Raw genomic sequence first — 13,590 nt, 5'->3', positions numbered from 1 at the left:
AAGTGCAGGAGGGTCTATGGACGAGAGGGGATTTTCTATGTGACAACTGTGCATATAGAGAAATGTGCCTTTTTTTCAGTGACAAGGTCCACATCTTTCACTGGATTATTAGAGAGGAAGGCCACTCACTCACAATAGCCAAAAAGTGTAAACAACCCCAATGTCCATCACTGATGAATGGATGAGCAAAACGTGCTGTATCCATATGATGGAACGTAATTGAGCCATAATATGGAGTAAGTACCAAACCTTGAAAACATTACACTAAGTGCAAAACAACAGACACAAAGGGCCACGTATTGTTTGATTCCATTTATATGAAATGTCCGGTATAGACAAATATACAGAGTGTATTAATGCTTGCCCGGAGCGGGAAGAAGTGGGGGGATGGAAATATTCTGAAATTAATAATGATGACAGCACAAAACAATATGTTAAAAACCAGTGAACTGTATGTTTTTACATATCTACAGTACTGAATTTTATATTATGTGAACTTCATCCATTACAAAGACCTGATCTGGTGAAACAAAGAAAAAGAATCATTTTAATGTAAAAACATCGTGAAAGAATTGCAGTGATTATGGGGAGAAAAAAGGAAAAAGGAGCAGAAAGGAAGACAACCTATTAGAATCAACAAGGCAGCAAGCTCAGAACAGCCTACAGGCTGCACCTACACACACACACACTCTCACCCCCACACACAGCAGTTCCCACAAGGACACAAAGGGTGTGCTTTGAAATGCTCTCTTTAAGGCAGGGTCCTGCAAACTGCGTGTTTATGATCCACTCGTGGGTCCTTAAATACATTCAGTGGCTCAGAACCACAGTACTTTAAAAATTCATAATACAACAACATGGAATAGAAATTATAGAGTACTGCATGTCATGAGAGTACGTTCTGGTTGATAAAATGTTTTTGTGTGATATACAGACAAAATAAAGCCTATTTTACTACTACAGATCATTTCAAAGAAGTTGAAATCACTACTCCAACGTAATCCTAACATCCCCTTTCGTTCCTTCCCTGCTGAGAACCACTGAAAAGCTACGGAATTAACAGCACCAGTAAGAAACAATATGAAAATCCTTACCTAACACTTCTTCATAATCAACAAGATCAAACCAGACCACAGCTACTGACGTCCAGACTCCGAGCAACGCAATAACCATAAACCACGTGAAAAACGAACTTCCAGAAAGTCCACCTTTCCTCCCATTCTTGTGTCCTCCATGCTTTGTCTCTGTTAAAAAATAAAACAGATGGGCAATGTCATTACGTAAGAAGAAAATGTTTTATTGGACCTCTTTTCACCGAAATATTTCTCCAGGAATTTGACAGTACTTACAATGGTAAATCACTTCAAAATTAGTTTTCACTTCAATTCTCAAATCATGTTACACAAAACAAAGATTCTGAAAATGGAAAACACTCTGCTTAGACTAAACATCTCATATGTAAGACCCTAACTTTGAAGTAATGAAAGAAAGAAACTACTAGTGGGTTAACGATTTTTTTAAATAAAAATTGATATAGTATGTGTATTCCTTCCAAGTTCTTTATCCAAATGACTTAAATATAACCTCCTTCAAAGTTCAGAGCATATTGACAATTTAAAGAGACCACAAATGGAGCCAAATCCTTTTTTTCTGTCCAATTTAGTTTCCATAGAATCTTGTAAACTCTGCCATAGAAAAAACCTCCCCCCAAAACACTCCATTTTCTTAGCCAGAGACAGAAAAGAAGGAAGGAAACTATTTATAGGAAACAGAGGTCAAGGAAGAAGAGAAGCCAAACAGTGTAATTCAGTCTTCCTCCTTCACAAGATCCACTGGGACCTAAGGAAACAGGGAAAGGTTTTCATAACTGGTCTCAACGCAGGAAACAGCTTTGTAAAGTGCTGTCCACCAGAAATGTCATATATCACATTTGATATGTTTAATACACTTCATACTCTTCTGAAAATATTCTTACAGCCAAAAATAAACAAATATAATGATAGTCAAGTAACATTAAGAGAAAATGGTCAACACTGTCCTTAAAAGAACCATAAAATTCAAATTTCTCTTAAAAAGGAATATGATAAATACTAAATAAATATTAATAAATTAGAAGGACACATCATATCTCAAGATGCCCTGTGGGAAAAGGAAAAGTTTATCAAGCAAGTAGGAAAGTAGGATGCTATCTTCCATTGGTGAAGCACGTTACCGCCTTCAAAGCGCCTCTACGTGCATTTGATTCTCACAAGAGTCCTGTCAGTGTTTCCCAAGAGGGAGTTTCTGGATGTTTACACAGGACAATTCATCCTGCGTGACTGTTCTTCACACTGCAAGGCAGCTGGCATCCCTGGTTTCCTGTGGTCCCACAGGTAAGTAGCTCCCAGTGATTATGACAAAAACACCCCCAAATATTTCCAAGTGTCCCCTACAAGGGCAGTGCCTGGCTGAGAACCACTGGGGGTAAGGACAGGAAAAATCACCTCTGTTTTAAAGAAAAAAGATGAAATGGTTCAGCCAAAGCCACCGGCACAAGGTGGGTAGAGCCAGGGATAAGCCCTGACTTCTAGGTCCTGAATTCCTTGATTCACGTGAATGGGCCAAACTACATGATTTCAGATACCTCACTACCTCTCATCTAGAACCTACTTCCTTATTCTTAAATCCAGTTCTAGTTAGGGAATACTGGTAGTAATTTTCCAGTGGCTCAAATCAAGAATATATTACCATTTCTTCTTATTAAAAAGATACATGTTGCAAACCAACCACTAGATCAACTTTTCAAAAGGAGCCATAAAAACTGAATCAGTGTACATGTTTGTGGATATACACACTCAAACACACACACCTTTATTTGTATATCTATATTTAAGTATATAAATTGATGACTAAATAAAACAAATCATATTCTTAGAGAAAAAGCCAATTTCCTTTTCTAGTGTTCTTTAAATATTAACAGACCCATCAATAAGGGCCAGATTTATAAATAATCACATGGTGAATTTACAAAAGTATGCTTACCAAATAACATCTGACCATCTAATTTGGTTTTTTTTCCCCTCACATGATCTATTAAAAGTCTCCTAGAAGCTGGCTATATAAAAACAAAACTTATACACTTAAAAAAACATCCGATGAGAACAGGTCACAACGTTACTTATTAAATCCACTTAAAACAGGCTCCACTGTTTTACTATCTGAACATAGTCATTGGAGAGGGAGACGAGGTGAACATTTCTGCAATATTGGTGGGGGAAAATGATGATTTCCAAAATTTTATGTGTCTCAATCATAGAAGTTATAAAAAGGACAATATAAAATAAAGCACCACTAAAATTTTTAAAGAGAAAAGAAGGGGCTTCCTAGGTGGCGCAGTGGTTAAGAATCCGCCTGCCAATGCAGAGGTCACAGGTTCGATCCCAGCTCCAGGAAGATCCCACATGCCGTGGAGCAACTAAGCCCGCGTGCCAAAAAAAATAAAATAAATAAATAAATAAAAAGAAAAGAAATAGCTTCTGTGGGAAGGGGAGCACTACAGATTCAGTAGCAATGTTGTGTGTTTAGTTTATTAAACTTCTATAAACATGAAGACATTTTCTAAGACTTTATTTTAAAAACCCTTATTTCTATATAACCAATCAATATATGCACACACACCCACTTATATAGAATACTAACTATAACAAGAATAATACTTTCCAGATCAATGGAACAGAACAGAGAACCCACAGGTAAAACCAAGCACATATGGGCACCTTATCTTTGACAAAGGAGGCAAGAATATACCATGGAAAAAAGACAGCCTCCTCAATAAGTGGTGCTGGGAAAATTGGACACCAACATGCAAAAGAATGAAATTAGAACACTTCCTAACACCATACACAAAAATAAACTCAAAATGCATTAAAGACCTAAGTGTAACGCCAGACACTATAAAACTCCTAGAGGAAAACATAGGGAGAACACTCTATGACATACATCAAAGCAAGATCCTTTTTGATCCACCTCCTAGAATCATGGAAATAAAATCAAGAATAAACAAATGGGACCTCATGAAACTTAAAAGCTTTTGCACAGTGAAAGAAACCATAAACAAGACTAGAAGACAACCCTCGGAATGGGAGAAAATACTTGCCAATGAAGCAACGGATAAAGGATTAATCTCCAAAATATACAAGCAGCTCATGCAGCTTAATACCAAAAAGCAAATAACCCAATCCACAAATGGGCAGAAGACCTAAATAGACATTTCTCCAAAGAAGACATGCAGATGGCCAACAAATACATGAAAAGATGCTCAACATCACTCATCATCAGAGAAATGCAAGTCAAAGCCACAATGAGGTATCACCTCACACCACTCAGAATGGCCATCATCAAAACATCTAGAAACAATAAATGATGGAGAGGGTGTGGAGAAAAGGGAACTCTCCTGCACTGTTGGTGGGAATGTAAGTTGGTACAGCCACTATGGAAAACAGTTTGGAGGGTCCTTAAAAAAGTAAACATGGAACTACCATATGATCCAGTAATCCCACTCCTGGGCATATACCCAGAGAAAACCATAATCCAAAAAGAAACATGTACCATAATGTTCATTGCAGCACTATTTACAATAGCCAGGACATGGAAGCAACCTAAATGCCCATCAACAGATGAATGGATAAAGATGTGGTTCATATATACAATGGAATATTACTCAGCTATAAAAAGGAATGAGATGGAGCTATATGTAATGAGGTGGATAGACCTAGAGTCTGTCATTCAGAGTGAAGTGAGCCAGAAAGAGAAAAACAAATACTGTATGCTAACTCATATATATGGAATCTAAAAAGAAAATGGTACTGATGAACCCAATGACAGGGCAAGAGTAAGGATGCAGATGCAGAGAATGGACTGGAGGACACAGGGTTGGGGGGCGGGGCAGGTGGCGAAGGGGAAGCTGGGACGAAGTGAGAGAGTAGCATTGACATATTTACACTACCAACTGTAAAACAGGTAGCTAGTGGGAAATTGCTGTATAACACAGGGAGATCATCCTGATGAGGGGTGATGCCTTAGAGGGCCGGGACAGGGAGGGTGGGAGGGAGTCGCGGGAGGGAGGGGATATGGGGATATATGTCTAAATACAGCTGATTGACTTTGGTGTACCTCAAACGCTGGTACAAGAGTGTAAAGCAATTATATTCCAATAAAGAGCTTAAAAAAAAACAAGAATAATACCTTCCAAATATGGAACTATGATAGTTAATGACTAAGGATGTTCCTCCCTTGGTTGATTATTATCTAAGAATCGAATTTAAATTTTTTATTTAAAGTCAGTGCTAAAATGGCAGGAAAACTGGGTTCTTTCTTGTCTTATCTCCTCTAGGACATTTTGTAACTGATATCAGTCTCTTGTACTGTTCCTAATTAACTAGGAAATAATAAGGTTAAATAAATATAGTTCATCCTTTTATTCATTCAATGTATTTATTCAACACATATGTGCCAGACATGACTCAGTTTTTTACTCAATAATTGTTTTCAAAATGTGTACCTCAATAAAAGTACATCCCAGATGATGCTATTTAAAATAAGCTTACAGGACTTCCCGGTCTGGGAAGATCCCACATGTGGGTGAGTAACTAAGCCCATGCACCACAACTACTGAGCCTGCGCACTGCAACTACTGAAGCCCATGCACCTAGAGCCCGTGCTCCACAGCAAGAGAAGCCACCTCAATGAGAAGCCCACGCACCACAACGAAGAGTAGCCCCCACTCGCTGCAACTAGACAAAGCCCGAGTGCAGCAAGAAAGACCCAATTCAGCCAATAAATAAATAAATAAATAGATTTAAAAAGTAATAATATAAAAATAAAATAAAATAAGCTTATAAAGAAATAGCTAATAAAATAATAAATTGAATTCAAAGACCAATTCTTTCTCCATTTCTTTCTCTTTCTTAAAGCAGAAATGGAGAAGAAAAATCCCTAAGATTCTCAAAAGGAAGTATCATTTATCCAAGTTAATTCATAAGCCTGTAATACTGGTTGTAAGTTACTGACCTGCAACACCAAATATAAGTAACAAGTAGAAAGGGGCTTTAAAAAAATGATATAAATGCATATATCAAAACAGAGAGAAGGGATTAGGAGGGGAAGAGAGAGAAAGCCAAAGACAGTAAAGAATACACCTTTACCTAGAATCTATTCACATTTATTTTAGACATGATGCTAACAACTTCAATCAAGTTTCCTAATTCACTGCACACATCAAAGAATAGACTTCAAAGACAGCCTAACCCAAAGGAGTGAAAGCAACAAAGTGCTGATGGAAGGCAGGCCGATAAATTTATTTATTTATTTATTTATTTATTTATTTACTTATTTATTTAATTGGCTGCATTGGGTCTTCATTGCTGCGCACGGGCTTCCTCTAGTTGTGGCGAGCCGGGGATACTCTTCGTTGCAGCTCACAGACTTCTCATTGCAGTGGCTTCTCCTGTTGTGGAGCATGGGCTCCAGGTGCATGGGCTTCAGTAGTTTCCACACATAGGCTCAACAGCTGTGGCTCACGGGCTCTGGAGCGCAGGCTCAATAGTTGTGGTGCACGGGCTTAGCTGCTTCACAGCATGTGGGATCTTCCAGGGGCAGGGATCGAACCCGTGTCCCCTGCATTGGAAGGCAGATTCTTAACCACTGCACCACCCAGTAAGTCCCCAAGGCAGGCCTATAAAATGTCTGAATATGGCAGGAGTAGACACAAGAATGTGAAGAGTGGCAGGAGGCCATTTATGACTGATGCTCACTAACAACTGTGACTAGCCCTGAACTATTAAACTTACAGCCCTTAACTATAAAAATACTCTCTAGTACAAGGTAATAATGATATTTGTATTAATTCTGTCATTAAACTATTGCTTTAAACTGTTAGGAATGTAAAAAATGCATAATAAATTTTGGAAAGATTTTCATTCAAAATATTTTTTATTAGACGGATGTACTTGCTTAGAAGGTAAATGTCAAAAAACAGAGTAGATGTCACTGAGCCAGAACATGAAATGATCAGCATTATTTTATCCATCCCTTGATAATGTCAACCGAATGAGGTGTTACTCCATTAGTATCAATCTTTTTACTGTTAATATTTACTAATTCCATAAAGAAACAAAACAGTAAATTATAGAAAGCAGTCTTTTCTGAGTCACGTTTTCTAGGGGAGCTTTTTAATTGACACCAAATAACACACTCTTGATATGTCACTCTGTAAATATGGTGTGCCTAGTCCGCAAGGGCAGATCAGTTTCTGTCCAACTACGCTGAAAAAAGCATAGTACAATAAACACTTCGAGAGAGTTTAAAACTCCCCAAGCAAACCTGAAACCAGTACTTGTTCCAAACATAGTCTGGAAGAACACCTGGTCGTTGTCCCTCTTTCCGACCATCAGAATCAATCTAAGAATCTTTATTTCACTTCCTGGCTCCATAGTCAACCTGTAGTCCCAGGGATTATTCAAAAAGACTTTTTTTAATGGGGGTTAAGAATATGATAAGCACGATGTGATTCATTTTTTTCCACACTGAACCATCAAAAGTAACGATTTCCAAGTCAGAAAATGCTCTCACAAACAACCAAACAGAAAATTACCAAGGCGCGCAACGGAATGAGTCTCCCCAAAATGAAGACTGGGCTCATCGGAAATTGTATTTATTCGGTTAGGAAAAGGGAAAATAGAAGATGTATCCCAGCCACTAAGCACGCGTCAATTACTTAACTAGAACTCCAACCAAGTGAATTACAAATCAACCATTTATGAGTTTTGGTAAGCATTATGCTGGTGATTTTATACTCAATTCTACACATTTAAAGTTTTTAAAAACCATCAAAGCAATTCATCAAACTGATTATTTTTCTACATTACAAAATGTCACCCTTTAGGAGCCAAGAACGGTGAAGAGTAGGTCAGAAGTACCAGCTGACTCTGCCTCACTGTGTAGGTTAAGCCATCCATGGAGAAGCGGAGAAATGTCTTCTAAAAAGCTCAACGTCAGATATATACCTCATCTTCTTCTTCACGGCTCCATGAGGCACTTCATCAGGAGAGTCAAGTGGTCCATTCTAAACATTTATTTAAAACACTGTCCAAAGCAGAGATACTCATATTCTCTATACTAATAATAGAATCCTTCCAGCGGCTGCCCAGGCAGCTACGAGTTGGAAGCAGTCTTAATACGTCTATTTTATTTTTCTTAAAATATATTTTCAACATAATGAGCCAATAAAGCTTGCCTTCAATTAAATGAAAAGACAACCTTCACTTACAAAGAAAAGCAAACACAAACACATACAAAAATGTAAATCAACACACCATTAAAGAATACGTGAAGCTTAATGATTCAATTTAAAAAACAAAATAAAATCCCAGTGTCTTTTCTTTGCACTTCATGTCTGCTTCACAAAAATTAGGTCTGTTTCCACATGTGGTAAGTCTCTGCTTGAGCCAACTAGGTGTTCATTAATACAAGACAGGACTTAAAAAGCCCTTAAATTTCCCACACTTTTATATGAGATCTGAATGCACACAATTCTTTAAATTCACTGCAATTAACTTCTAAGACAAAGACAGACCACTTGTTCATTTTTCTGAAGTTTGTAAAATGTGGTCTCTGGTAGTACAATACAATAAAAGATATTTTAAGTTAAGGCACTAAAACTTAATATTCACATTAGAGACAGAGGAGTCCATGAAACATTAAACTATTGTGAAACGTTGAGGTCTCCACAAGTTCAAAATAGAAAACACAGACGATGCAGTCAAAGCACTTATCCAAAAATATGTGAACAGCGCACAACTGAAAAATCAAGCTAAAAACTGTCAGCTAGATCCCAACCCACTTTTAACCCAAAGAATAAAAATATACCTTTACCTTCTGCCATTTTGATTTCTTCAATCCATGAATAATATATATGGAAGAAAAAAAACCAAAGCCCTATGAGCAGGTACGAGGAACACCGCAGGCCCTGCGCTCCTGGAGCTGTGGACTGGCCCACGGCTCCTGGGTAAGGCCTCTAGAGCTGAAATTGGACCTGACTGCAAACTCTGCTCACCAGTTATTTTTAGAGGCCTCTTCCTCATGGCCAAATACTGCTAATCACTCGGGCTGAAATGCTCTCTCTGCTAACAGTCCAACAGCCTTTCTCCCCCTTTGGTATTCCTTTCTGGGTTGGTCCTATCCCCCAGTTACAAACCCTAAAAAAATACCAGGCATGCTGAAAAAACTGGAACATATGTGCTGCCAGTTTGGATTTTTTGGAATCCGTCTTGAATGGTTTTAACCCAAGTACCAAATCATTCAAAACTGAAGCAAGTCCTGCTATAAAGTGTGGCCCCACACCAGGCAACAGCTTGAGTTGGCCCTTCAGAATCTGATCAAATGCCTATGTGAAAAGTCCATTACTTAGTTTGTTTGAATGAAACAGAACCCTAAATGGTAAGAAATGGATTAATGCTCCATAATTCTGATTCACAGGCATTACCATCCCCAAACTAATTCCCTCAACAGCACAAGTAAAGCAACAATCAAAAACTGTTTCCCTAGGGAATTCAGTGGTTAGGACTCAGGGCCTAACTCGGGGGCCTGGGTTTGATCCTTGGTTGGGAACTAAGATCTCACAAGCCATGCAGTGTGGCTACTAAATAAATAAATAAATAAATAGTATTCCTAGAGAAGGACGGAGAGAGAGCTAGAAAGGGAGGCATGGAGTTGGGAGAGACAGGGAAAGGAGGAACTCTTCATCAGTAAGTGTATCATCTAGGAAACACTATCTCAGGGAACTGGACAGCAACTGTACAAGACATTCTGATTTTCTGCATCTTCCCTCCAGCCCCCTCTCCAAATATTCTCTTCTGGGAAATAAAACCAGCCCAATTTATTCACTGATCTACCATTAGCAGCTCACAGAATTCTTCAGAGCTCCAATCAGTACACTAAATTAATTTAGCACAAATTGTATCCAGAGCGAGGTAGCAACCTTTCAAAGTTCTTTATCAGTCTTTCATTTGTTTCAGTCGAGCTAAATGCTTCACGTGCAAATGAAACAGTTAAATGTTCTGAAAAGGAGTCAGCAACCTAAGATATGAATATTTGATGGCCTAGAACTGGGACAACCAATCAAAACTAACCAGGGTCATAAGTGTCCTGACCAAGAGCCACTCCTCTCCTCCAGGACCTGCCCCACTGAGGTCAGTACCTGCTAAAATGTTGGATGATAATAAATCATGTGTTGACAGGGGTTTAAGATAGATGACCAACCATCACACAAATGTACTAGACATATTTCAGAGAGACAGTGAGAGTGACAAGAGGCCCTTCTTGGAACCGCTGGAAACCAAGCCACTGCACTTACATGGCGGGTAGCTTGTTTCGGACTGCAGAGACCTGGATTCAATTCCAGCTGCCTCATTACCTTTGATTTGGGGGAAGTCATCAAACTTCTGGGCCTCGATTTCCTTGCCTATAAAAAGTGTCTTGGCACCAACGAGGCATGCAAATATTTGTTGAAGTCATGCATGCAACACATTTTGATTGAATCCATCTGGACTCGTGCACAAGTCTCATCTCCAATTCACAGCTCTTTTCATGATCCTAGCCTGCCACCGAGGTTGCAGAGGCTGCTAGGGTTTCCTCTCTCCCTTTATGGGCCTGTGCAAGGCCAGCTGTGCCCTAAATTCCGGGTCTGGGGCCAAATGCTGAACTGAGACAAGAATCACAGCTACTAAGCGTGGGTATGCCTCACCCCTGGGGCTCCTTCTACACAGCTCCAATTATTCCTCCTCCACAATCTTTATCACACTTATTCACACATCCTAGAGTTAACCTTCTCCTTTGTTTTTTGCAACAATTTTACAGTTATTTCAATAAGATGTCTTCCCTCCTTAGTTTTGCAATAATGGCATACCTGTTATTCTAAATAGGGTGATTAGGATGAATCTCTCCGAAATAACATTTATTCCATCACATTGCTTAAGGAAAAAGAAATCCTGGATCCTAAGTAACTATTTCTTATAATAACAATTCATTTTTATGATGGGAAACGTTTGTAAAAATTTTTAAATAAATAAAATTTGCATATGGCAAATCATGTTTTTAAAACCCTAGCAAAGAGAATAAAAGTAATATTAACTATTCCTTATAACAGCTGCTGAAACTAATAGCAAATTCCTAGGTCCAAGCAAAGACCAAACTTCTACAGTGTGCTCTGAGAGTATTACTATCAGCCTGACGCCCCTGGAGTCCACAAGAGCCAAGACTTATGTCCAGAGTCCAGTGCTCTCCCTGACTCCAAAACCAACCAGGTGAAAACCCATCAGAGCTCTCACGGGGAGACAGTGATGATCTCCTCTGCTCACCCGATCAGCCATCACTTACAGCAGTGCTGCTCAAACTTTAGAGTCACCTAGAGGACTGGTGAAAACACAGACTGCTGGGCCCAACCCAGAGTTTCTGATTCTGTAGGTCTGGAGAGGGGCCTGAGAATGATCTGATGCTGCTGGTCTAGGGACCACACAGAAAGAGAAGCACTGCACTACTGCTTGCACTAGCCATCCCTAATTCTTGAGGTCTGATGCAGGGGAAAGGAGCTCTTGCTTTTACCAAGTTCCAGACCGTCATTTCTTACCACCTAAAAAAGAAAAAAAGAAAAGAACAACAAAACCCTGTTCCTCCAAGGTCCACGCTGTGCAATTATACTACTCTCCACCTGCCCCATCACTGTTATCACCCACGTCCAGTGCCCTCTGCTCTCAGCGATCCCTTCTTCACCTCAATTCCAGCCATAAACATGGGACTTCATGTCCAGCTGTGTGGCCAACACATGAGGTTCTCTTTCCTTCATTTCTTCATCCATCCAGCGACCTTGTTCCCTTCCATTCTGTATCCACACTCACCCTTACATTCTCACTGTGGACCTTGTCACAAACCCAACCTAACTCACCTGCCTAATCGCATCTTTGTTCTTGCTGAAATAGCTCTGTAGCTCTCCGGGCATAACCATCCTAACAGATCCTGCTAAGAAAGCTCTGCTTGTTAGGGTGCTTCATAAGGACTGCAGGTTATCATGAGATAGCAAAAATACAGTTCTTTAAAACAAAAGCTAAAAATCTTCCATCTATATATAGTCTCCAAGGCAAACATGAGCACTTTTTACTACTCTAAACCTAATAGTAAATAGCCAGTATTACAGAAGTAACAAAAGACAACTCAGCAGACATTGAGTAAAATCTCCTTAAACACACCTCCCCAGCCAGGGAATGCTACCCCTACAGGCGAAGGTTTAGGTTCTACTGAATACGTGACACATAGGATGAAAACATCCACTCTGATCACAACCTTCCCATTGTTCCAGCTTGTTTACTCAACAATTTCTTCTTAGATCCTGCAGTTCTCTCGCTTCTCCTTTTTTTTCTCAGCCCTCTTCATTCCCCTCCTGCCTTCACATCTTTCCAAATCCACCTTAAGAGTCCACAGTTCATCATGTAAATCACTCCCTGACTTGCTACACTCCCAGCCGCTCTACCCTTTCACTGTATGAATCTGCTGACATTGGCTTCCTGGACAAACGCAGCTATTTCACAGTGACTATTGCGGAACTTCTCTGCCTCTAAAGTAGTTGATCTCTTCAAAGTCAAAAAAAAAAAAAAATCCATAGCTCTTAGGTCACAGAGAAGACAGAGCCACCAGCACGGAGCTGTCTGTCAGTGGTTGTGCACTGCCAACCATTACAAACTGAAATTCACCCGCATTCATTCTCTGCTTCCCTCCTAAGACCTCCACTCCCTTCCCTCCTTAGCTACCTTACACTCTGCCTTTGCACTCCCCTATACCACCAGCCTCTCCGCCTTTACTGCATCCCCCCTCAACCCCACAGCTAGCCCCGCTCTTCCTCCTCCCTGTCACCATGAAACTCTCAGCAGAGGCGTCATTTCACTGTTTTCGCTCTCCAATCGCCCATTCAACGCCTCACAACCCAGAGGCTGCAATCCGACCTCTGCAGGGGCCTCCAGTGTAGCGGCTCCAATGTCACACCAGTGACATCCGTGTCACTAAACCGAATCAAAAAATTTCAGTCCTCATCTAATGTGTCCTCTCAGAAGAATTCTTCCTTCTTCTTAAACATTCTATCCCCTTGACTTTCATTACTCTGGAATCATCTGGGATTTCTTCAGCCTTAGTGGAATGTTAATTCCCCATCTCCTTTGCTAGCTCATGCTCCTCTAGTTGACTTTTAAACATGGACATTCCATAAGCCTTGGTCCTATGCATCTCCCTAGTTTATTTTAGCTACCTTCTATATAGCTTAATTTTTTTTCTAGCTCATATACCTGTCTGCTCAATATCCCACCCGAGTGACATATGGAAACCCCAACCTCAGCATATGCACAACTGGACCCATCAATTTCCCCACCCACACCCCCTCCAGTCTTCTAAATCTCATTAGCACTTCCATCAAGCCAGCTGCTTAAACCCAAAACCTGAGATTCATCCTTGATTTTATTCTCTCTTCCCAAACAACCATCTCCCAGATCAGAGTTTCTCCATCAGGCCAAT

General features: G+C 39.9%; 1 protein-coding gene across 7 annotated transcripts in view; it reads right to left on the bottom strand.

Moving 5' to 3' along the window:
- Positions 1-13,590, bottom strand: part of ASPH (aspartate beta-hydroxylase) — a 202,329-nt gene that overhangs the window by 166,372 nt on the left and 22,367 nt on the right. For all 7 annotated transcript variants that reach the window (XM_057736092.1, XM_057736089.1, XM_057736090.1 and 4 more), the window contains exon 2: positions 1,095-1,244. In XM_057736092.1, the coding sequence (XP_057592075.1) occupies positions 1,095-1,244 (150 nt within the window). The remainder of the gene's footprint in view (positions 1-1,094; positions 1,245-13,590) is intronic.

The sequence above is a fragment of the Hippopotamus amphibius genome, chromosome 5 (assembly GCF_030028045.1).
Source record: "Hippopotamus amphibius kiboko isolate mHipAmp2 chromosome 5, mHipAmp2.hap2, whole genome shotgun sequence".
Lineage (NCBI taxonomy): Eukaryota > Metazoa > Chordata > Mammalia > Artiodactyla > Hippopotamidae > Hippopotamus > Hippopotamus amphibius.
This window is presented reverse-complemented; position numbering and strand designations above follow the sequence as displayed.